The sequence below is a fragment of the Prionailurus viverrinus genome, chromosome C2, assembly GCF_022837055.1.
Source record: "Prionailurus viverrinus isolate Anna chromosome C2, UM_Priviv_1.0, whole genome shotgun sequence".
Classification (NCBI taxonomy): Eukaryota; Metazoa; Chordata; class Mammalia; order Carnivora; family Felidae; genus Prionailurus; species Prionailurus viverrinus.
The window spans coordinates 99,502,337-99,528,876 of NC_062569.1; the positions used below are offsets into that span (position 1 = coordinate 99,502,337).

The 26,540-nt window shown below is 36.5% G+C and overlaps 1 protein-coding gene and 1 non-coding gene across 3 annotated transcripts; both read left to right on the forward strand.

Annotated features, from left to right (window-relative positions):
• The first annotated feature begins 2 nt into the window (after positions 1-2).
• Positions 3-26,540, forward strand: NAA50 (N-alpha-acetyltransferase 50, NatE catalytic subunit). 2 transcript variants are annotated; one of them, XM_047874464.1, is made up of 5 exons: positions 3-376; positions 21,418-21,554; positions 21,978-22,097; positions 22,542-22,608; positions 23,571-26,540. In XM_047874464.1, the coding sequence occupies exons 1-5, from the start codon at positions 369-371 to the stop codon at positions 23,746-23,748; spliced, it is 510 nt and encodes a 169-aa protein (XP_047730420.1). In that variant the 5' UTR covers positions 3-368; the 3' UTR covers positions 23,749-26,540. The 2 variants fall into 2 exon arrangements, with proteins under 2 accessions (XP_047730420.1, XP_047730421.1); XM_047874465.1 differs by having other exon boundaries at positions 21,421-21,554.
• Positions 15,608-15,710, forward strand: LOC125175857 (U6 spliceosomal RNA). Its single transcript, XR_007156023.1, has one exon. It is a non-coding gene; the product is annotated as a U6 spliceosomal RNA (small nuclear RNA).

Below are 26,540 nucleotides of genomic sequence, written 5' to 3' on the forward strand. Positions count from 1 at the left end.
ACGGAGAACAGCAGCGCGGCTGCGCGCAAGGCGGCCGGCGCGCCGGCGCGCAGAGGGGGCGGGGTGAAAGGTCACAGCGCGGCGGCGGGTCTGGCTGGCGGCGGCCGCGGGCGGGAGTCGATTGCCCGGTGTGCACGTGTGGAGAAGCGGCGTCACAGCGCGGCGGCGGGAGACACTCCCGCCCCCTTCGGAGACGCAGGGCCGCGCTCGACTCCCGCGGCCTCCGTCATTCGCTCAGCTCCCTGCCCTAGGTGGGGAGGCCGGCTTGTGGGGGTTGAGTGGCCCGAACTGAGGGCGCAGAGAGCTCAGGGCGGCGACGACAACGGCGTTGATATCCGCGGTAACAACGGCCTCAGCAGGCGGGGAAGATGAAAGGGTGAGAAGGGCAGCCGGGCAGGGCCCGGCCAGCGGGGGGAAAGGGGCTGCGAAGGAGGGGAGAGACTCCGGGCGAAGACCCGGCGGAGGGAGATTTCTGTGATTCTCTCTGCTCAACGGAGGAGGCGGATGCTCGGCGCGGGCTCTTGGCGGGCTGAAGGGCCAGCAGGGGCAAAACGCGGGGAACGCAGGATTTCGGCCCGGAGGACGAGTGTGGGTTGAGCGGAGACTAGCAGCCGAGGGGGGCAACGGGGGAAAGCTCTTGTGAGGCTCCTTGGGCCTCCTACCTGGGAGCGGACGACTGAGCCACCCCCGGCCCGCCACTCCAAGTGGAGTGATCTGGTTGTCCTCTTTAGACCCAGGCTCCACGCTAGCAACTGCGGTCTTTGACACCTTTCAGTCTTATTTACACTTGAGAGCTGGACAGAACCTTCTGGAGGGAGAAGGAATTGGAATAAAGAGCATGGGATGAGTATTAAGAGCTAGTGACTCAACTGGATTTGGGTTGGGTCAGAGCGAGTGGAGGAGGGGGAGAGAGCGTGAGCTCTGTAGTGTTGGGGTGCCAAAATGTTTAAGGAAGTATTGCGGATCAGTAGGTGGAGCTATTGCTCCAGTAGTTTACTATTGCCCCCGTGCTCTGAGGGGGTTCTTGGTTACTCCTCAGAAGCTTTTTTCAGGTGATTAGAAAAATTAATACTCTTTCATAGTTTTCCTCTTGGATCAAATTAGGGTTTATATTGGTTCAACTCTTCCCATTTGGATGATGTCACCTTACTATTAAATTACATACTGTTAAAATATTAATTACGTAACAGTGTTTGAGAATATTTCCTAAATCAAAGCCGTTTTGAAGCCTGCCTTTTATCAGTTTTAAAAGCTTTCTGAGATTTTTTCTATTGTAGCTAGTCAAAGAATTGTAACTATGTTCGAGCTTCCAAACTGTTCAGCCTTTTGAGTATGAAGTAAAAGTCAACTTTCGAAATAATCTCATGCTGCCTAAAACAAGGCTCTGAATATTATCTTGGTATGTATATGTGTGTGGGGTCGAAGAGGTCCAAGAAAGTTTAATTTGGCCTTAGGTCTGTAATATGATTCCCTGCTCTGATTTGCTTTAAATATTGGAAATCCATTCTAATGCTTAATTGTATGGTTTGCACTAAAATTTAGGAATAATGAAATTTTTGTAGTACCTGCACTATTTCACGTCAAATTCTAAAGAGTTCCAATCAGGATATTAATTGAGGTATGGGAAGTATTTGTAGTATTTGAATCATGAACTAGGAAGTTTGGCTATTTTATATATGATCCAATATAATTTAGTGAGATTTTTCTTTTTTTTCCCTTTAGTATGGACGCTGTTTCTTACTCATTTTTGTATTCTCATCAGCGAGCAATACTTCTCTTGTTCTGTTAAGAGTACTAAAAATGAGGCTGAATAGTTCCCACGGTTGAGACTCTGCATGGATTTATAAAGGAAGGCCTCCAAGAAATTATTCTGGGTGTTTAGAGCCAAAATCCTTGGTCTAACTCTGTCTTGCTAGGGTGTAATGTTCTTTCTGATACCTAACTTGGCAATAGAAATGGGGTCAAACAATGATATTATTCACAATCTTCCTTCAGTTAATACACTCATGAGGCAATTAGCTCTTTATTTAAAATGGTGTTTTATATGTGTAACAACATGATGGTAACAAATCCCGAGAAACGAGTAACTGGCCAAATTTAGAGGATGAAGAGTCCTTAAGTCTAGTTCCTATCACTTAAGATTGGGAGCTTAAAGTTGCGTTCCTCGTAATGGTAAATTTTTAAGATGATTTCACTATTCCTGTGAATAGTCCCTTTAACTTCCCAAATGAACTAACTCCCAGGTAAGATGGGACTTTAAAATGTTTTTCACTTCTAAGTCTTGATTTAAGGCACTGAACAAATGAAGATAATAGGCATTATTTGAAAGATTCTAAGATCCTTGAGTTCAAAGACTTGTATCATTATACACAAGGTGGTTAGCGTTATAGTCCTGACTCTTGAAGAACTTCTAATTCTAACTCAATCTACTATTTAAATGTTTTATATTGTTTTCTATATTCACTATCATTTTCAAACTTTTTAAAGTTACTATTTGATTTTTCTTCATATTTTTACTTAGTTTTTATTGGTAGTAGCAGGAAGACATTCCATTGTGTTGGCATGCATTTGCCTTTCCTCCGTAGGAAAGTAGATAAATTTCCAGTTTTTCATTACTGCATGTATTTATTTGCATGGTCTAGAAATTTGAGGTATATTACAAGATACTGTTTCCTTTTTATCTATTATTCCTCTCTATGGAAGGTGATATTTAAGCAAGAAGTCACAGCCATGACAGAGATGGCAATATAATTAGTATAATAGAAAGTAAAACTGAATTCATTTACCTTTCAATTGTAGCAAAGGGGTATAAATTCTAATAAAAATGTCTTTAACAAGATGTGAATACATGCAAAGATGGGAAAGTAGATGACAATAATATAAATATAGTATACAGAACAGTGTAGTTTACTAATTAAAATATTAAAATCAAAGATTCTGCAGTCAAAGGAATCTATGTTGAAGAACTCAGAATAATGATTATCTTTGATAGCACAAGGGAGTTTTCTGAAGTGCTAGAAATATTCTCTATCTTTACCTTGGATATTGATTGCATGGATGTATATGTATGTTTGAAAAATCATTGGACTGTGAACAAGATTTGTGCCCTTTACCATACAAATTCTGTACTTCAATAAAACAGGTTTTTTAAGGTTGTATTGCTGTTTTTGTTGGGGGACAGGCAGTGAGTCTGAAGGAGAATTCAGGAACCTTTGTAAACCTCCAATTTGTACTCCAAGCTTCTATGAAGCCAATAATTTGTGGGATGTGGATGGAAATACTGGATTTTAAAATATTTTGTAATGTTCCTTGCTGTATTGAGATGAATTCACATAAAATATAACCTACCTGTACCATGATTTGTTTTAGAAAATCAATAAAATGACCTAACCAATATAAGGGAGAAATAAAGGGAAAATAAACTATAAGATTTCTTTTTCAATAGGTAAATGACCAGGTACAACTACATCATAAGTCATAAGATTAGATGTTTGCATCTGTTTGTAAATAGCATCATTATATAATTTAGAAAGTAGTTCTGTTACCAATACAGATGTGTGCACTGGTGACTAATGCAGTGTTGACATCAGTGTTGTGATTTTTTTCCCCAAAATCATGGACAGTTGTTGGTAAAATTCTGAACACACGAAGAATAATTAAGAATTTCTGGGTTGAAAAAGATTTTTAAAGGTTATCCATATAAAGCATTATCTTTCAAAGATAGTGCTTTTGCTGGACCAAATTAACATCTGTATTAACTTTCACTTTGCTTACGTTTTCCATTTTGGCCTGTGGAAATCTTTTGACTTCTGATTTTCTCTTCTAGGTATTAGCTATGGTTTCCAGCTTTGTGCCATCTAAAAAGATAAAACTTCTCAATTCTTTATTTAAATACTCTTTTTTTTAAGCACAGCCTACAGAAACCATTAAATACCAGTTGCAACTGATAGAAACTTCCTTTTCATCATAGAAGTGAAAATTGTGTGTATTACAGTTTAATAACTACAAAATTATGTAATTGTCCTATCATGAACACTGCTTTCTCTTGATCTGATCTCTTCCATCAGTTTCTATATGCATTCACTGCCTAACTTATTGGGAAAATGTTAGTCCTGTCTAATACAGTAGTGACTAGCTACATTTGGCTGTTGAGCAGTTGATATGTGGCATGTGTTACTGAGAAACTAAATTTTAATTACAATTTTAAATTTAAAAACTGATACTCAAAGTTGTTGGACAATTTTTTGGTATGTTTGGAACAATGTGGATATGTGAATCTACTATAAATTTTGTGAAATGTAAATATAAATAAAATATTTGAGAGGAAAATTAGCATCTGAATTGAGATGTGCAGTGTAGTACACACTGGATTTTTAAAAGACTTGGTATAAAAAAAGATTTTTTTAAAAAGGGAAATTAATAATTTCTATTTTGATTACAAGTTGAATTGATTTCATCTGTTCTTTTTGCCTTGTTAATATAGGTACTAGAAATTTTTAAATTACATTTGTGACTCTAATTGTATTTATTTTGGACAGTGCTGGACTAGACTCTGAAAATAAAAATTGTGTAAAACATGATCTTTTTCCTTAGGATACAATTTTCAGATGGAGTTTCTAAATAGTAAATGTGCAGTTTTTGGGCCAACAGATAGTGTATGACTGGTTATGCCTCTGATGAAGGATTCTGAGGTCACTCTTGGTTTTAGATTAAATTATTGTAATCCACTTACTTTGTCTGCTATGGATGGAGAAGGGATAAATTGGAAGTATGCATTTGCCTTTCCTGAGCTAGGGTGATCTGTAATTCTGCCTCTATCATGGCTGAAGCTGTTAGTAGAAGACCCTTGTTTTTGAAGTCCAGAGACTTTTCTCAGTCCTCGATAGTATGGCAGTAAATGCTTGTGTATAAAACTACTTGATACACATTCTTATTTCTTTTGGATAGTTCCCTAGAAGTGAATTTTTTGGATCAGAAGGTGCTGGCATTTTAAAATCTCTGATATTTGTTGCCAATTGACCTCTAGAAAGATAGTGGCAGTTCATACTGCCAATGGTGTGTGAGTGCCTTTTTCTTCTCCAAGGGCTAATGGGGAAGGGGAGGGGCACTTGCAGAAAATAAGGAAATGGAGGAAGATGTTTCATCCATCAGTGGTATAAATTACCTTCTTCTGGGATGAGTAGCATACATTGAGCGTTTGTAAAATGATAGAAATAATTTCTTTACAGGTTGGATTTGGGGACATATTCACATAATAGTCTTAACTCTTAATTTTGCTTTGCTGATTAGATGATAAATGGTATTTCTCTCTCCACCTTTTTTGTTACTGTTAATTTGATTACTTAGGTTGGATATTTCCCACTTTTATTGGCCATTTGTATATCTTTGCGGCTTACCTGTTACTTGTATAGCTTATCAATTTGGATATTGATTGTGTTTTGACTTCAAATTACAAAACAGTCAAATATAGTATTTAGAAAATGGGGTTGAGACATTCAAATTAGTGAATATTGTCAGAGTGATGCCAGTTTAGGACCTAGAACATGAGAAGAAATTTTTTACAGAGCTTGCTAAACTAGTGTAAGCAAAGAGAATTGTACTTAGCAGCATTTTAAACATTTATTTCTCTTTCCAGAAAACTAAAATATATTTAAATATATACTTGGATCCCCCCCCCCCCATTTGTATAGATTGTTATTCATAGCATAATTTATTTTCATAAAGGAGACTTACTTTTAATGCAAAAAACATTGAACTAAAAGCAACCACGTTTTATAGTTCAGTGTGCCATTAACGATAGTTAGCAGTAGGGTCTCTGGTAGGTTTTTTTTACCTCTGGGAGTTGGTTTCTTTGTCTTTAAAGAGAACAGCTTGAACCTGAACAGGAACAACTAAAGGTTGAAATTCATGTGCCCTTTCTAGTCTGTTGATAATATTTTATCAGTATTTAATCTGCTGATAGCTTTGATGAATTTTCAGATTGCCAAAAAAAAGTGATATCATTGACTATTAATATCTACCATAACTGCTATGGCATGTGTGTCACTCGTTTGCCATCCCTGGTTTCTTATCAGCTGTAACTTTTCTGTGATACCAAGAAACAAAAGTTTGGAATCATGGGGCATATTTGAACTGTTCTCTTTTAAGTCGCTTTCTTAATTTTGCTCTTGTGTCTGCCTTTTGAGACCTGCTCTCCCATCCCTCCCCCTCATGGCACTTTTGCTTTTTTTTTTTTTTTTAATAGGTACCTAATACCAGACCATAGATTCTCAATCCCACAATAGCTCTAAGAAAGCACCCATAGTCTACTAATATATTTATAGGTATAGTATCTTTAGTTTACTAATGAAAAAACCATTACAGAGGTGAATCAAGAAGGCAAGGAAGCTCAGTGAGTTCTGGAATTTTTGAGTAGCTTTATATGGCCAAAAACTGGTGGGAGAGAGGGAGGGTGAGGCCAGTGGCCATACGTAGGTGATAAGGGCTTTATTTGCAGTGCTATTCGAATTTCATTTGGCAGATTATATGCAGCTCTTAAAAGGTCTTAAGCATTAGAAATAAAGTGATCATATTTGTATTTTCAAAAGATTATTCTGAGTGTGTTGTGATGGCTTTGTCTCCGTTCTAGTCTTATTTCCCTTAAGTAAGCCATTAGAATTTGTGTTGAAATGATGCTCTGAAGCATACTGCTTAGAGAAGGGGTATAGGTAAAAATAGGTTATGAAGATATTTGGGGAGCAGAATTAACAGGGATTAAAATGGGATGTAAGAGTACATCTAAAACTAAGTTTTTTATATTGGATGGGTGATGGGACTATTCCTAAAAATAGAGAATAGAGATATGTGTTCCAATTTCCTATAGAGGATGATGAGTTCAGTTTTCAATGCGTTGAATTTGAGATTCCTGTAGAGATAACTAGTAAGCAGTTGGGAATATGTGTTTGGATTCAGAGATTTGGAAGTAAAAACATTTAGGAGGTAGTAAGGGAAAAGCCATAGCTGGGAAGGAGTTCTCTTAATTGAATGTATGGATGGATGATCACAGAACATTTTTTCAAAGGATAATTTGGTTATTTTCAGGTTATTGAAGTTATTTCATTTCAGGTTATTTAAGTAGGTTATATCTGATGTGTGTTTAACACTTCTAGTATCCCAGCAAATAATTGCTGAGATTTTTGCACACTTGATTCTTGCACTCATACAGCTTGCAGAGCTAATCCACTCACCACCACTTTTTTGATACTTGTAAAACCTCTAGAATAGTAAGTCTCAAGGAGGGTCACAGCTTCCCCCCTGCGTATCTGGTAATGTCTGGAGACATTTTGGGTTGTCATAATGGGGTGGAACGGTTAGTGGGTAGAGGCTAGAGATGATGCTGAATATCGTACAGTGCTCCACCACAGAGCCCCTCACAACCAAGAATTATCCAGCCCAGAGAGAATATCAGTAGTACTAAGATTGAGAAACTGCTCTAAAATCTAGATGAGAGAAAGCCCATCAGTTAAATTAAAGGCCTAGAGATTCTTGGACTTACTGGGAGTAATTCATCAATTCCTTGAAATATTTGAGGTCCTACCCCAAGTCCTATAGTTCAGTAGAAGAGATAAGGTATAAAAATAAATGCTTAGAATGGTACAGAGGTACTGTGCCTAGGAAGGGTACAAACAGTATAATATAGATGAGGTGGAAATCTCAGCGGGATGACAGGTTAAGACTTCTTGAACAATTAGTATTTAAGCTGTGCTTTGATAAATGCTCAGTGGACTTGTAAGTTAAAGGAATTTATCTTTTATGTAATTTATTTGAGTGTAGAACCAGATTAATGCTAGCTAAGGCAATTACCTACTCTAAGCCCAAGTTTTATGCAAATCCCTTTTATCATTAGTATACCTTAGATAAGTGTTTCAGGTTTGGTATTTCTCTCAACCTTGAAGAGTAGAAAGGACTCCTTTGAGGGGAGTCATGGGTGGCTGATCTTGCACTATAATGGTAATGTGTAGACATAGGCCTGGTTCTGGCTTTGTTGATAATTGGCTGTATAATTTACAGGTACATCTGTCTCTGGGCTTCAGTCCCATCATCTGTGAAATGAAGGGGAATGGACCCAGTGGCTTCCAAGTTCCCTTCCAGATCAAACACTGCACAAGAAATGACCAAGCAGTTAAAATTTTGTGCTGAGGTGTACTCAGTACTCATTTAAAATATAAATGGTTAGGCTTTAAGCTTTATACAGTTCTTCATTTTCTCTTCAACGTAACTTAAAAAGTCAGACTTTATAGAGAAAGGCCTACTTTTGTGTAGTCATATCTCCATCTTGTGGCCCTTCAGAATATTGCCACTAAATTTTGTTTTTATAATTATGGGCATAATTGGCATTACTTTTAATAGCTTAAAAACATTTGAGTGCTTATTATCTGATGTTGCTGTGCCAAATACTTAATATGCATTGTCTCATTGTGACACAGTGTTTGTTTTAAGCCACAGGTAAAGTTTTGCTGCTACCACAGGGGCACCTAGTTAAGCATTTGAATTTCCATTCAGGTCATGATCTCCTGGTTCATGAGTTCAAGCCTCATATCAGGCTCTACACTGACAGTGCAGAGCCTGCTTCGGATTCACTATCTCCCTCTCTCTGACTCTCTCCTGCTTGTGTGTGTGCTCTCTCTCTCTCTCTCTCTCTCTCTCTCTCAAAATAAATGAAAAAAAAAAAAAAGGTTTTCTGCTACCGTATTTTAAGTGCAAAGATGGTATGAGATTTGACAGAGTAACAGATTCATCTTCTGGTGCTGATACAAATAACTAACAAGCTGTGTAAAGTAGGAGGCCAGTAGCTGTGTTCCAAATCTAAGGACTTGATATACAAGGGCACTTTTGCTATATCATTCACCATCCTCCTCCCTCTTTTAGATCTTATTCTAAAATCTTTGGTATGAAGAAACATTGGGGTTTGTTATGGATTTGAAAAACAAAAAAATAACGTGTCACATGAATTTACTTGAGCCAAAAGAATAATTCAGTTTGTTTAATCACTACTATATTCAGTTTTTTTACAGTTAGGGTTGTAAACTAGTGCCAACAGGAACCCAGGAACAGGTAGATAAGGTAAATGAGTAAAAAAAAAAAAAGGGGGCCAGAAATGTAGGCTTTATGTAAAAGCTTCTGATTTAAATGTTAGCAACCAACTTTAAAAACAAACTGTTGAGTCTACTAGATGTAGCAGATTTGACTTTTAGTCCAGGAATTTGAGGCTTATCTACAGAATAGAGGTCCTAAGCTGATAAATTAAGATAGTTTGTGTTGTTAAATTACATTGAAATCTTACCCGAAGTAAGTAAACAGTGTAGTGATTAAAAACCATTTTTCAAGAGTCAGGCTGATTTGAATTTGAGACTAGCTCTCAATACTAGCTATAGTGTAATAACACTGTTAAACTTACATAAGGAAAATGATTCCATATTTTATGTGAAATCCACTTCTCTGTGACCATCGTTAGCCTTTTTCCCTCACTGGAATACTTGGATATGGAAATTTACACATATGCAGTGCAGTGGGAAGTTTATTAACTTAGGTGGGTATTAAATTTGTGTGGTTGAGGGGCGCCTGGGTGGCGCAGTCGGTTAAGCGTCCGACTTCAGCCAGGTCACGATCTCGCGGTCCGTGAGTTCGAGCCCCGCGTCGGGCTCTGGGCTGATGGCTCAGAGCCTGGAGCCTGTTTCTGATTCTGTGTCTCCCTCTCTCTCTGCCCCTCCCCCGTTCATGCTCTGTCTCTCTCTGTCCCAAAAATAAATAAACGTTGAAAAAAAAATTTTTAATTTGTGTGGTTGATATAAGAAGCTTTAATCATTAAAGATTCCACGGTGGGATGTGGAAATCTGAGTTTTTAACTGGCAAGGTGATTCTGGTGTATAGCCAGGTTTGGAATCCGTTCTTGGCTTTTGTGACACTACTTCTCCAGACCTTATCCCTCCTGTCTTGAAAATTGTTTCTCAGACTTCTTCATGGGCTCCTGTTCGTTTACCCCTAAAGTTCAAGTATTTTTTTTAGTAGTTGTGGTTTTAAATGTTCTAATTCACTATGATACTTTTTTTGAGGAAGGGAGAGAAAGTGTGCATGAGCAGGAGAGGTGTAGAGAGAGGGAGAGAGAGAATCCGAAGCAGGTTCCTTGCTGTTAGTGCAGAGCCCATACAGGGCTCTGTCTCATGAACCATGAGATCATGGCCTGAGCCAAAATTGAGAGGCAGACGCTTAACCGAGTGAGCCGCCTAGGTGCCCCTCACTATGATATTCTTGGTAATGTGATATGTTCACATAATCAGAGGATGTATATTATGCAGTATTTTTATTCCAGGAAATAACTCTCAAAGTGATGTGTTACAAAAGGGGATTTTTCCTTATGAGTTAAATTAATGGAAAAACTCTGGATGCATTCCCTCTAGTATCTGTTTTTATCTACCTAATATCAACATTGCTTCTAATCACATTAGGTAGCATTTAAACTACATTATATAGGGGCGCCTGGGTAGCTCAGTTGGTTAAGCGCTGGACTTCGGCTCAGGTCATGATCTCACGGTTCATGAGTTAGAGCCCCGCATTGTACTCTGTGCTGCTCAGATGGAGCCTGGAGCCTGCTTCAGATTTTGTGTCTCCCTCTCTCTGCCCCTCCCCCCCCCAAATAAATATTAAAAAAAAATTTTTAACTACATTTTGTAAATAATTTTTCAAATGATAGATCTTACCAAAACAATGTTTGATAGTAGTTTTAATGGGGGAAAAAATAATGTCAGAACATGTAGGCCATTTACACCAAAAGTAAAGACTGTATAACAGACTATCCTGAGACTTACGAATTTATAAGAGGAAGCCTATATCAGAATGGAAGGCTCATTTTCATCCAGCTCTGATTCAGCTTTTCTGCAAACTGGAGGCTTGGTACAGCTGGCAGTTGAGGGGTTGTGGTTGTTAAAGGTTTGAAATTCTTGCCTTTTACTGTTTTTCAAATAGTAGAGAATAAAGCATCAGATGCTTTCTGCTATGAGTTTTAGTATCAAAATTAGTGTTTGTTCTTTCTTGGACAGAGTTGGCTACAAAACAACATAAATGCAAAATATTACAGCTTGTAGTTCCTTATATAATAAGTAACATATGTTTGTTTTATTTTTTGTTACAGAAATTTTCAAACATCTTCAAAAGTAAATAGTGCATTGAGCCCTCAATGCATTCAATTCCAATGAATAATATTAATTCTCATGTTCTTTCATCTTTTATTAGTAGTTTCCCTTTTTCGCTGGAGTACTTCAAAGGAAATTCTTGACATACTATCCCATTCTATCTGTAAATACTACTGTATGAATCTTTATCATGGAAGGACTTTTTAGAAAAAGTAATTCTAATACTGTTACATCTAATATCATCTTAAGATCTGACACCCAATCTGTATTTGCTTTTTCTCATTTGTCTTGTAAATGTCTTTTTCAAATCAAAATCCAAAAAGGTCCACACGTTTTCATTGGCTGAAATATCTCATAATCTTTTTTTTTTTAATTTTTAGTGTTTATTTTTGAGAGAGAGAGAGAGAGAGAGAGAGAATGAATGTGAGTGGGGGAGGTACAGAGAGACGCAGCAACAAAGAATCCAAAGCAGACTCCAGGCTCTGAGCTGTCAGCACAGAGCTTGATGTAGGGCTCGAATTCAAGGACCACAAGATCATGACCTGAGCCAAAGTCAGATGCTTAACTGATTGAGCCACCCAGGCGTCCCTTTATCATCTCTTAATCTGACAGTTCCTTCTTCTTTTTTAAAAAACAAAGTTACTTTAGAATAGTTTTTAGCTTTACATTTATGAAGATGATACTGAGAATTTCCAGTTCCCCCTATAAGTAACAGTTTACACTAGTATGGTACACTGTTAGAATGAAAAGGCAAGCCAAAAATTGGGCAAAAATAGTTGCAAATTATATATCTGATAAAGGGCTTGTCCCCAAAATATATAAATATATATATATATATATATATATATATATATATATATATATATATATAAAGAACTCTTACAACTCAATAAGTAATCCAGTATAAAAATGGGAATTCTTTTATTAATTAATGTTAAAATTGTAGGTTTATTCTCAGGCCTAGACCGGGGACAAATACTTAAATAGACATTTCACCAAAGAAGATGTACAAATGGCTAATAACCATAAAGAAGGATGTTCTATAGTATTAGTCATTAGAGAAATGCAAATCTAATGAGATTATCACTTCACACTAGTAAAATGGCTATAAAGAGACAATAAAAAGTGTTGGTGAGGATGTGGAGAAACTGTTATTGGTAGGAATGCAAATGGTGCAGCCACTTCAGAAAACAGTTTAGCAGTGTTTTCCATTACTACCATAACAAATTACTACAAACTTATTGGCTTAAAAACGCAAATCTGGGGGCGCCTCGGTGACTCAGTCGGTTGAGCATCCGACTTTAGCTTAGGTCATGATTTCGTGGCTTGTGAGTTCGAGCCCCGTGTTAGGCTCTGTGCTGGCAGCTCAGAGCCTGGAGCCTGCTTCAGATTCTGTGTCTCCCTCTCTCTGTCTGCCCCCTCCCACTTTCTCTCTGAAAAATAAAAATTAAAAAATTTAAAAAAACCCCACAAATCTGTTACCTTGTTCTTGAGGTGAAAAGTCTGAAATGGGTTTTACTGAGCTAAAGTCAAGGTATTAGTATGAATGGTGATTTTAAATAGTACCCCTGCCCCCATTCATGTTTATTTGGAACCTTGGCACATGACCTTATTTAGAAATAGGGTTTTTGCAGATGTAATTAAGATGGTCATACTTGATTAGGGTAGGCCCTAAATCTGATGCCCATTGTCCTTAAAGGAAGAGGAGGCGGGGCACACACGCAAAGAGCACCATGTGAAGATGGAGAAACGCATTAGTTGTTACTGCCACAAGCCAGGAAACATCTGAGGCCACCAGGAGCTGGCAGAGGCAAGGAATTCTATCCAGTCCAAATCCAGAGAGCATGGCCCTGCTGGCCTGATTTTGGATTTCCAGATTCTGTAACTTCCATAGAATAAATTTCTGTTTTAAGCTATCGAGTGGTAATTTGTCAAGGCGGCTTTAGGAAATTAATACAACATTGTGTTTCTTACAGAAGTTCTGGAGGAGAATCCATTTTCTTGCCTTTTCAGCTTCTGTAGGCCACCTGCATTCCTTGTTTTGTGGCCCTTCATCTTCAAAGCCAGCAGTGTAGCATCTTGAAATCTCTTGCTTTTGCTTCTGTTGTTTTATACTTTTAAGGACCTCTGTGATTACATTTTGGGCCCACCCAGGTAGTCCTAGTTAATCTTCCCATCTCAAGGTATTAGTCACATCTGCAAAGTGTTTTTCCATGTAAAATAACATAGTCAAGATTGCTAGGATTGGAACATGGACATACTTTGGAGGTTGTTATTCTACCTACCAAAGGCGGTTTCTTTAAAAAGTTAAGCATATTTGCCATACAACCCAGCAATCTCATTTCTAGGTATCTCCAGAGAGAAAGTAAATTTGTGTCCACACACAGACTTGTATGCAATATTCATAACAGTGTAATTTATAATGGCCCATGAAGTAAATATTATTAAAATGGCCATCAAGTGGTGAATGCATAAGCAAAATGTGGTATATTCATACAATGGAATATTGTTCAACTGCTGACACATTACATCATGGATGAACCTCAGAAACACACTACATGAAAGAAGTGCAGTGCAAAAGATCATGTTTATTGTATGATTCCATTTATATGAAATGTCCAGGAAAAACAAATCCATAGAAAGAAAGTAGATTTAGTGACTGACTTTGGGTAGGAAAGGACATTTGCTTCAGATTTGCACAAGGGATTTGGGGGGTGTGATGTGAATGTTCTAAAGCTGAATTGAGGTTATGGTTGCACATGTCTGTAAATAGTCTAAAAATCATTGAATTGTGCGCTTAAAATACGAATTTCAGGGGTGCCTGGGTGGCTCAGTTGGTTAAATATCTAACTCTTGGTTTTGGCTCAGGTCATGATCTCAGGGTTTGTGAGTTTGAACCCTGCGCTGGGCTTCACACTGACAGCATGGCACCTGCTTGGGATTCTCTCTCTCCCTCTCTCTGCCCCTCCCCTGATTCACCGTGCTTGCTCGCTCTCTTTCTCTCTCAGTAAGCTTTAAGGGGGAAAAAAAAAACCCATGAATTTTATGGTTTATAAATTATACCTCAAGGCTATTTAAGAGAAAAATAGGGGCACCTGGGTGGCTCAGTCAGTTAATTAGTGTCCAACTTGGGCCTGGGTCGTGATCTTGCGGTTCGTGAGTTTGATCCCTGCATTGTGCTCTGTGCTGACAGCATGAAGCCTGGAGCCTGCTTCAGATTCTGTGTCTCCCTCTCTCTCTGCCCATCCCTCACTTGAATTCTGTCTCTCTCTCAAAAATAAATAAAACCTTAAAAATAGTAAGATGTAAAAGGTAGGAAGGGGCTTCTGATTATTTGCAGTATACTAGCTTACAAAGGACATGTGTCCATAATACACTTGAAATCTACTTTTTTTTAATGGGCAAAAGATTTGAACAGCTCCTTTACCGAAGAAGTTCTGCCAATGGCAAAGAAATACATGAAATAATGCTCTACATCATTTGTTACTTAGAAACATGCAAATTAAAACCACAATGAAATGTCACTACACACCCATTAGAGTAGTGTAAATTTTTAAAGGTTGACAGTGCCAAATTCTAGATGCAGAACAACTGGGACTCTGATACATTTATAATCCAGTGTTACCTCTCTTTGGTATTTATTCAGAAGCAATTAAAAATTAATGTTCACACAAGAACCATAGAGAAATGTGTATAACAACTTTATTCATAATCACCAATAACTCTAAACCTAAATGCCTTTCAACACAAGGATAAACCATAGTATATCCATACTGTGGAATATTATTTAGCAATAACAAGGAATGAACTGTTGATAAAACAGTGTGGTAAATGTCAAAAGCATTATGTTGAATGAATGAAATCAAGCAAATGGCTATGTATTATGTAATTCCACTTAAGTGACATTCTTGAAAAGGCAAAGATATGGGGAACAGAAAACATTAATGGTTGCCTAGGACTGGTGGTAAAATTGAACTACAGAGGGTCATGAGAGATTTTGGGGGTGATGTATCTATATCTTGAAAACTATCATTATACATGTTGTAAAAAGTAGAACTATACAGGAAAAAAGCGGATTTAATTTTATGTAAACTTTAAGACATGTTATTAAGTTTATTTGGGGGGGCGTGGTTAAGCAGAGAGAGGGAAAGAGAATCCCAAGCAGGCTGTGCACCGAGCCCAACACATGGCTCATCTGACAAAAGGTCATGACCTGAACCAAAATCAAGAGTCAGACAGACACTTAACTGACTGAGCCACCCAGGGGCCCATAATACTTTTTAAAAGCTGAGAATGAAAGTTGATCCCTCCCAAAAGGCTTGAAAAATAAAGAACAACTAAGAGTTGTTACATACAGAAAATTTGCAAGCTGGTGGATTGGAATAGACTACATCAATAATTATATTAAGTCTGGACAGACCAAATACTTCAGTTGTCAAGTGCTTGCTTCGGCAGCACATATACTAAAATTGGAACGATACAGTGAGGATTAGCATGACTCAATGTGATGACATTTTCCCTTTTTTCTTTCATGCTATTTTAATAAGTAAAAGTAATACATGTACATTGCATAATATTTGAAGAATTATGTAAAAAAATATACTCCAGTTGTCAAATTAGAGGAATGAAACTCTATAGTATATGCTGTTCACAAAAGAAACTTTAAATATAAGGATAAAGAGAGGTTGAGAGTAAAAGATGGTAAAGATACATGATGCAGCATTGATTAGAAGAAAGCAGTATGTCTGTATTGATGAACAGAGTAGACTTTAAGACAGGGAATATTACAGCAGGTCATCAACTCATAACAGTCCCAAAGGTATGCCCTTAGTAATATAACTTGAAAATACATGAAGCAAACATTGACAGAACTGAAGAGTAAGAAGGAACACTTTGAAATTTTGTTCAAGGCTAAACATAATCCTGATTGATAAGAAAGCCTATCAGGAATATAAAGAAATAAAAACAGGTTTGTCAGAATAAGCTTTCTTGGGGGTATCATTTAAATAAAGATTTAAAAGGTAAGAGAGTAGTAACCTGCAGCTAAGGATAAAGAGGCTATCGACATAGAAAGCTGCAGGTGACACAGATGTTGGGAAGGTCAGAGATCTCGTTTTGGATAGGTTTAATTTGAGGTGTCTACTACAGATGCTTTGGAGTTCAGGAGTGACCTTTAAGCCAGAGAGAGATTTGGAAGATGGCAGCATTAAAGCCATAAGATTATGATATTGTCAACCTAGAGAATAAGTGTAGATAGAGAAGACCGGCAAGTACCATCTTGATGTGCAAGCTCCTCATAAAATTGATTCTCCTTCCTCTCCAATCCCAGCTTCCACATTTACACAAAGCACACTTTTTTTTTTTAACTTTATTTATTTATTTTGAGAGAGAGAGCTAGCGTGAGTGTAAGAGGGGCAGAGAGAGAGGGAGAGGGAATCCCAAGCAGGCTCCATGCTATCAGGGCAGAGCCTGGCACAGGGCTCAGTCTCACAAACCTGGAGATCATAACCTGAGCTGAAATCAAAAGTCAGACTTAACTGACTGATCCACCCAGGCGTCCCCCCCCCCCCGCCGTTTTTTTTGTAATTTTATGGTTTTATTAACACAAGTGCGACATGCACATAAGCTATCAATTCATTTTCGTTGCTGCACAGCTTGGCTTTGGGATTGGTGGCTCTGATGGCCAGCTGGCTACTCTTTCCCCAATGGCTTTGTGGCTCTTGGGGGAGACATTGTAAGCAGTCTCTGCACAATTAAGATTTGTTGCCCATCAACAAGATTTGTTGCCCTTCAAGCTCCTTGACATTGTGACCTAGGAGCTTCCAGAAGCTACTAGGCAGCATGTGCTCTGTTTTCTTACTGCTCCCATAAGCAGCGTTGGGCAGCAGCATCTGGCCCTTGCACCCTATTGTCAGTGCTTCTGAGTTTCTGCCAGTTGCGCTTAATTTTGACACATCAGCTGACTGGCGCTGGATGAACTTCTTGGTCCACTTTGTAAGCGTCTTGGGCTTCACCAGAGGTCTACGGGTGGCCATGATGCCAAGTAGGAGATGGCTGCCACCTCTGCAGGCAATGCATTGGTGAGGAAGACTGTCACAGAGTACACACAGTAAGCTTTGTTTTACCAAATCAGACTGCCTGTAGTTTGGAGAATACATCGTTGCTATTTTGTTCATGTTCTATGCTCTCCTTAGAATTCATTTCTTACTCTCCTACAGAACCAACTCTTAAGTCACCCTTCACATCTGTTTCCAGGATCACTTTTATTCTAGTATTACTTTTGTACTGTGTGCAAGTGCTATTACTAAGATATTGTGTTTCATATATATATACATAATTATATATGTGTAATGTATGTATATATGTAATGTGTGTTAATATTTGTGTGATCAATATATACATATACCTGTATTTACTACTAGGTATAAACTCCTTTGCATTCCAGGTTTTAGCACATAGGTGTTCAAATATTTATTGAAATAGACCCGGTTTATGCTTTCAATAGGCAACTATTATGTTCATTAAAACTTTAGAAAATTTCAAATTCACAGAATTCATGAAACCTCTGTTTAATTTTCTAATAGAGACTTTGGAATTCCTTTTGACTTACTTTAGAAGTTCCTTTCACTTCTAAATCTTATTGTGTGCAGTCATGTTCTCATTTTCTTAACATTTCTGCATAGCACTCTATGCTTTTGATACACGTTCTTTGCTAAATTATAAATTGCTATTACTCTTGATATATTTAGAATATCCACATCTTAAAATAATTCAGAGCTGAGTGGTCAAGATTACAGAAATATTACATTTCAATCAGACATATCATGTTCATGAAAGTTAAACTGCATTTGAAGGTGAATTTTGCTGACAAAGTTATATTTAATAGATGCTTAAACAGCCACCAAACGATATTCATAGTATACCAATTCTGTTTTGAAGTGTGTACACACACACACACACACACACACAGAAAAATATAGGGAGACTATATATCAAACTTATTTCTAGTAGTCTTACAGGATTTTCACTTCCTGAGTAATTACTATGGTGATGGACATTTTTTTTTTTTTAATCAAGACATGCTATTTATTTATTTACTTGATTAGACAGGGAAAGATTAACCTGGTGTTCCCTAATGATTTAATACAGTGTTCTGTATTTAAGCTTTTTCTGCCTACTCTGCTGGAAACTTTTTTAGTAGTTAACTTTTATTTGGTTTAATTCTAGCACATTGTACCATAACCACCTTTTCCTTTTGTATGAAGTCAAGAAATACCTGGTTGTTATTTTAAAAATTATAAAGATGCTTGAAGTGTGGTGATTACCTAGAAATCATTCTTTTTTTTTCTTTTAAGTGTTTATTATATGTGTATGTATGTATTTATTTATTTTAATCTCTGCACACAATGTGGGGCTCAAATTCACAACTCCAAGATCAAGAGTTGCATACTCTTCCAACTGAGCCAGCCAGGCACCCCACCTAGAAATCATTCTTAAACTTTGAAAAACACGTGTTCTTTCACTATAATTTAGGAGGTTGGCTTCCTAGGTTACGTTTTTCTTTATTGTTTACTATTAGACTTCATAATGTAGTTTTTCAGTGATTGTTTTAAAATACGGAGACTGACTCTTTGATTGCAATGGATAAAATACGGAGACTGACTCTTTGATTGCGATACTCAATTTGGGGTGTTATACTCAGTGAAAGAGTAGCATTCTGCTAAGTGAAATAAGCCAGCCAGACAATGGTATTGCTTACATGTGAAATCTAACAACAAAAAAATCAAACTCATAGAAACAAAGTAGATAAGGGGTTGCCAGGGTGGGGGGAATAGGAAGAGGTTGGTAGAAAGGTATAGACTTTCAGCTATAAGGTCAATAAAGTCTGAGGATCTAATGTATAACAGGGTGACTGTAGTTGATACCACTGTGGGTATAATTGAAACTTGCTAAGAGAGTAGAACTTAAATGTTCTTACCAAAAAAAAAAAAAAAAAGTGATAGTTGTATTAATTATGGGAGGAATCCTTTTTCTAAAAAAAAAAGAATAGTGTAGGTAAGATGTGATCCCTGTATTTTAATGTTCTGTACAGCATAACACTATCTACCAGTAAAAAACCTGAGTGGTAGATGGTGGTAAGTGAGCCTAAGTAGGTTTTAATTAGAAGAGGACTTAGGGTGAAATGTTATTTCCTTCAGCCTTAAAGAAGACAAAGCCAGGGTGTGCTTTTATGAAGAGGGGAGTTGTTCTTAGGGAGATAAAACCTAGTTAAAGAACACCTGAATCTCACAGAGGGAAGTCATTTTAGTTGTAAAATACTTAGGCCATTTACCCATATTTAATTATATGTCTAAAATTGGAAAAGAGTGTAACAGAGAAATCTCTATTTTTTACTGTGGTGTTGGCCTCTTAATTTTGTGTGGCCACTAAGAAACTGTGTGCTCAGATCTTAAGAAAATATCAAGATACGCAAGAGTTGGTTGCACAGTAAGTAATAAAAATGAAATAATTGAGGCAGGAAGGCTAAAGTTCCAAATGAGCATAATGGTCTGTAATAAAGTTTTTGTGTTATTAAGAACTATAATTTATTCATACTTTCTGATAATCTGAATTGTAACATTTCAGAGAATAGTGTTTTTAAAACTATACACAATTAAAAAAAATTTTTTTAAAGATTGTATGTTTAAGTATAATCTTTATACCCAACATGGGTCTTGAACTTACAACCCCAAGATCAAGAGTTGAATGCTCTACCCAGTGAGCCACCCAGGCACCTCTCACAATTCTGACTACACATTTTTTGTATATGCTTTAAAGCTTTTTCTGTATATTAACAAAAGCTATTTTATTATATGTTATATATATTTAGATTGTGCCCCTCCCCCCCCCCCAAATAGTATATCAATGTTTTTGTGGTAATAAGATAAACATATCATGCATGCTTTATTTAATCAGTTCCCTGCTGAGGACACTTAGTTTTGTTGTTGTTTTTTTTTTTTTTTTTTAGTCATTTTAGAAGTGTGAAGATTAACATTCTCATTTAGTCATTTCTCCCAACAGTTTTCAAAACCTATGTACATATGATGCAAATGATCAATTAGGGTGTATTGTCTGTACTTCCCTGCTATTGACTAATGCCATTGTGATCTGGAATTAGCACCCAGTGCATAGGACCCACATTATCTAGCTGCTTGGTTGACATCAGATTGTTTTATTTTTCAACTCATTTTTATTTCAGTTTGATCTTCTTTTCTTTAAAGGATTTTATCATCTACTGTTGTGGTTTTTAAGAAGGCCAATAATGCATGTAAGCATCTCCACTAATGACACTGCTAGTGGTAATAGGAAGAAATATATGCGTAGATGCTGTTCAGGTTTGTCTTGTCACATTTGATCAACCTTTAGCTTATGGTGGAGAAATCGACTTGAGCTATTAAAAAAATCCTTTTGTTGACAGAATTATAGGCAAAACAACTTTTTTACTATGAGCCTGAATCATTTTAGATTTAATTCCTTTTCCCACAGAACCAATTGTTTTGATTACATAATGGTTTTTCAGAAATGCTACCGTTGCATTCTTGATAAGTAGTTTTCAAATAGATCCCCGCCCCCCTCCCCCCATTCCTTTGTTCCACTGCCATAGATTCTACCTCTGAATCTGTGGGGTGTGAGGTCTAGGAATGTGGATTTTGAATACCACCCCATGTAACTGATGTAGTGGTTCCTAGTTCAATGTATATAATTTTTGTCCATTTGGATTATTTTTCAGAATAAATTTCTAGGATAGACTTGGACAAAGAAGATGTACCTTTCAGGTTTTTGATACATAGTACTAGATTGTGTTCCAGAGATACTGTATCTATTTACATTTTCACCAGCAGACTATAAGAATCCCATTTGCCACCCCCTTGTCAATATTTGGTATCATCAGTCCTTTGGATCAGTAATAGTTGTCTAAAAACTGTAAACTACAAGGAAGATTTTGGCATTTGTGTAGATTATTAGTCTGGCCTTCTGAGTAATTATTGTTTATCATATTTGTCTCTAAATATATAATCATATGAGTGCTACAAATTGAATCTGCATAGAATGGCTGGCAGAATCTTATAAATGGTAATCTTTGTAGGAATATAAAGTCAGTATGAAAGGTTGGATTTATCAATTATGTAAAAAAGACTTGGTACTAGTATGTTTATCTTAACAAATGAAGCTAATTATATTTTATTGAGTACATTTTGGTTTGTTCCAGTAGCCGGATCGAGCTGGGAGATGTGACACCACACAATATTAAACAGTTGAAGAGATTAAACCAGGTCATCTTTCCAGTCAGCTACAATGACAAGTTCTACAAGGATGTGCTGGAGGTTGGCGAGCTAGCAAAACTTGGTATAATAGTTTTTTCTTTTCTCACTTCATTTGTTTTGTTGGTGTTCTTGACCCTTAGTTTTTAATATTTGAGCAGAGTTAACTAATTTAATCTCTTTATTTTACAAGTGAGGAAATGGGGGTGATCCAGGTTTTGAGAAGGATCTCAAGAGAAATCAAGACAAAATATTTGAATTTTAAAAGAAAATGCTAAATACCTTCTCTCTTATTTAGTATGTGCCTGTATGTTTCACATATATGTCTACTCTAGATGCTTAAATCCGTAAAAAGATGTATAAAATTTTTGAGGCTTTTTCTATTCAGAGTAGTTGATAAAATTTAATGCTATGATAGCAGTAATTTAGCCCTTATAGAAGGGGAGGAAGATTCAATAAAATGTTATTCTGTCTTTTGAACTTAATATTTTTATATTTTCCATGGCAGCATATTTCAATGATATTGCAGTAGGTGCAGTGTGCTGTAGGGTGGATCATTCACAGAATCAGAAGAGACTTTACATCATGACACTAGGATGTCTGGCACCATACCGAAGGCTAGGAATAGGTAAAATTATTTGTTTTTGTGTGTGTGTGTGTGTGTGTGTGTGTGTAAAGAAGCATAAATACATCATTACTGTTTCTGACCCAATGAGTGAAACCATTTCTTTTGAGAGTATTGGGAAAGAGTTACTGAATTATATAAGGTGGAAAATAACTTTATTTATTAATCTAATTCACCTGGAAGCCCTATATAGATTTGTCATCAATGTCCCCCTTTCGCTTTTTCTGTTTTCCTTTTCTCTGGAAGGACTTGTATGTAAAGGTTGCTTTTCTACTAGCAGTTTTTAACATATGTAGATAGTAGGGAGACAACAAATTTTTCAAAAATCAGGTGGTCTAGTGTTTACCTCAAATTCTTTTAGGATTCAATAAACATTAAGATGGCATTTAGATGTGTAATATAAACATTATTTTTCTAAGATTACTTACTTGTTTGTCTTGTTAATAGGAACGAAAATGTTAAATCATGTCTTAAACATCTGTGAAAAAGATGGCACTTTTGACAACATCTATCTGTAAGTTAAACGATATTTAATGTTCTTATGTGAAGAATTTAATAAATTGGCAATAGAAATCTTTACTGGAAGCTTTAAAATCTGGTTCCTTATTTCATTGCCTTTTGGAAAAAGCATGGAAGTAGTGATTATGAAGTTTTTGTTTTGTTTCAATAATAGATCAGGAACCTAAGATAAAACTTTCTCATTTTGCTTTATTGTGTTGGGGTGGGAGCTTCTGAAGTCACAGGGATGAAACCAAGATTAAAACTAAAGTCTTCAGAACTGAAGAATTAGTATCATTAATACTATTCTTGTGCCATCTGTTTGCTTTCTGGGTTTTGTTTAAGGTTCTCAGTGACATGCTTATTAGTAGTAGAGTTTAATAAACAAAATCAAAGAGTATTTATCTGATAATACCAATGTTAAGATTATTCTCATTTTAACTTTGGCACTGGGAGAGATTAAATTATGTCATGCTGTTCTGAGGAGTAATTGACAAAGCTCAAATTTATTTTTAAAATGTAGCATTTTTTTTATTAGAGGCTATATTTAGGCATTTGAGACAATATATCATTTTTCTGTCATGTTTTTTCTGCATGTGTTAATATGGTCATTGGATCATCCCTGTGGTTATTTACCCATTTATAATTCCAGGAATCCTTTCTCTCCTTGCAATGAAAAACGTTATGCTAGCTAGGATACTTTACCCTTTCTCGATTGTAAGAATAAACCCTATTTATGAGTCTCCTAAATTCAGCCAGCTGTCTTGAAGATGTAACAGGTTAAAGGTGTAAATTTGTCATCCAAGTTTTTCTGAAATGAATACTCAGTCTTTGTTGATAACTAGTAATTGTGAAGAGAATCTAACAAATGTCTGCAGTATTCCAGCTCCAACCAATATGAAGCTATTTGCAGAATACGCAAAAGCTGATGAATTCTTAATTTTTTTTTTTTTTTTCTGATACCCTCTTATATCTTAGGCATGTCCAGATCAGCAATGAATCTGCAATTGACTTCTACAGGAAGTTTGGCTTTGAGATTATTGAGACAAAGAAGAACTACTATAAGAGGATAGAGCCTGCAGATGCTCATGTGCTGCAGAAAAACCTCAAAGTCCCTTCTGGCCAGAATGCAGATGTGCAAAAGACAGACAACTGAACAAATTAGAAATGAACTTTCTTGCACTTGCTTGTCGCCAAATAAAAGAGAGGCCCATTGATTTTTTTACCCCATCTTTCTTTTCCCCCTCCTACCTTGTTCTTGTTTGTCCTCCTTTCTTTCTTTTTCTTTCCTCTAAAAGGTTTAATACTTCCAAGGACTTTCAAAATTAATCATGTTTGGATTGTTTTAGTTTTCTTATTTTTGTGAGGTGGTTTGATTGTAGGAAGGAGGAGGTATAGATCTGTTTGGTTTCATAGTTAAGATATATATGGTCCCAAAAATTTGGGGTGTCAGTGTCAATTTTTTTTTTATGTCCTGCTTTCACATTGAAGGGCAGAGCCTACGAAATGTTGTATATATCAAAAGACAAAAAGAAACAGCAGCAATATCTTGTTCTCTAATTCAAAGACAAGTTTAGTGTGTTTGTGGTACTTTGGGTTTTCAAGACTGTGGGATGCTAATCCCTAGACATTGCCTTCACTCCACCTTTTGTCCTTCTGAGTGTTATCTCAGGAGTTGGACCATTGTTATCCTTGTAAGAAATACTAAGCTTATTTTGTTTTTTAAGCAGTTATTTCTTTCTTCCTTGCTGAGGGTGGGTGGGACAGTTTGGGTAGGTAGTGTTTTACTTTGGTCTCCGTATTTGAGTTACATGAGTGGGCTGGTTGTTGGCAGGTTTATTTTTCCTGCTGTTGATTGTTATTAGTGGCATTAACTTTTAGAGTGTGGGCTGGTGAGATTAATTTTTTTTAATATCCCAGCTAGAGATATGGCCTTTAACTGACCTAAAGAGGTTTGTTGTGATTTACTTTTTTTTCCTGTCCTTTTTCTTCAGTACACCCACAATAGTTAGTCTAACCTTAAAAATGGGAGTTGATGTCCTTATAGGTCAATACCCCTAAATAAATCTGAAGCAGGTATCGTCTCTTGGACATATTAAAAAACACCTAAAAGGAAGCTTAGATGGATTTGTGGCACGATAAATGCATTTAATGTCAGCTAATGCGGACTTAAAAGTATGGCCACTGAGCATTTGATTATATAGGAGAGAGTATCTAGACAGTATTTTTGAGAATAACATAGCTGTGCTATTGCTTATCTGTTGGAGAACATCCCAGATTTGCTTATTTTCTGTGCCTATGATAATGAGTTTAAGGATTGGGGGAGGGGGAATTGTTAAATAAATTGCTTCTATTCTTGGAAAAGTAGAAGTTTAGAAGTGTTAATAACACAGATTTCACTGTGACCTCCTCTACTGACGTGACTGGTTTATGCCAGATCATTTTCTGGCACATAGGGAGTGGCTTGGATGGGATGATAACTTTTGTAAGATAGGAGACATCTGAAGTTTTCATGTTTTCCTCCATTGTCCCATATCCAATATTTAAAATTCTCTAGATTGCCAATACTGGTGGCCCATGAAATGTTCTCATTAGACTTTAAAACAATGCACAGGGCTTGAATTTTCTTGTCATTTGTCTTTAAAAGAAAGTTTGATTCGTAATATTTATCCTCATGTAAATCCTGATAATATAAGTCTCATCTCTCCAAATATATTAAATGACAAAATTATTTTACACAGTGTTTATGCACAGTTTGTAATCTTAAGTTCTTATTTGAGAATGTGAAAGTACAAAGTATAGTAGACTTCAATGGTCTTAATCGAGTGCCAAGAGTAATATAGAAAAGGAAGATAGCTGAATGAGTTTATAAGATTCTAATCTTAAGATAGTAAAAATGTAGAAAGACTATGCTGGTTTCTTGGGTATCAATTTCTTAAGCAGTCCAAATACAAGTTTAGAAAAAAAGAGCATTAAGCACCTTTACCTTCATGGATAAGCTTCAGCTTGCTCTTGCCAACAGAAGAGTGCTTGAGTTACAGAAGGCATACTTAGTTTGAAGAATTCAGCCTTTTTGTAAACTTCCAGATATCAAAATAGATTTTGATATATAAATGAGTTTTCTGAGATGACACTGCCTCTATTTCTATAACCATTTCGCCTGGACTATCTAATCAGTCCAATGAATGTATCCCTAAATGTGGTTGTTGAAAACTGAATAGCTGCCTCATGACAATTAAGTACATGTTATTTAAGGAGGGAAAAAAAATTACATTTTGAATTGAGTATGTAGGCTTCTTATCATTATACTTTCTTTTTCCACACTAGATAATGACTTTAAATTGTAAATGTTTGAAAAGGGTTAATTGTCCTACATCAAACTTGTATTAAGTAATTCCATCCATTTAAGGAAGAGGAGGATGTAGAAGCCGTAGGAGCTGGGCACTAGTTCATACGCCTGTGAGTCGGTAAAGACTCAAATAACGTCCCATGTTGAGTTGGTTATTTTGGAACGTAAAAATTGTTGAGGTAAAACAATCCTATTAACTGGAAGATCAGAGAATATATCCATATTTTTTTGGACAGATAGTTTTTACTGTGGGGCAAATAGGTAAAAATTATCCTGTTTTGTTATTGCATTTGGGTTCTAAAGAAAAGAATCTGCAGAGAAATCTATGCAATATATAATTTGTCCAGATTAGTTTTAGTTTGGGGAAAGAAGTTCTAAAATATCCCCAAAGCAATTTATTCATCAATTGAAAGTCCTCCAAAAATAGAACTATTGGGAAACTGGTTTGTGGGTGGAAAAGAAAAGCTCCCTCAGTTTTTTGGAGGGAATAACTTTAAAAATACTTAAATGGCTAAGTTTACTTGGTGCAGTTAAAAATTAAACTTGTTGATTTTAACATTGCTGTTACATCTGAAATAAACTTATGTGATGTTCTGGTA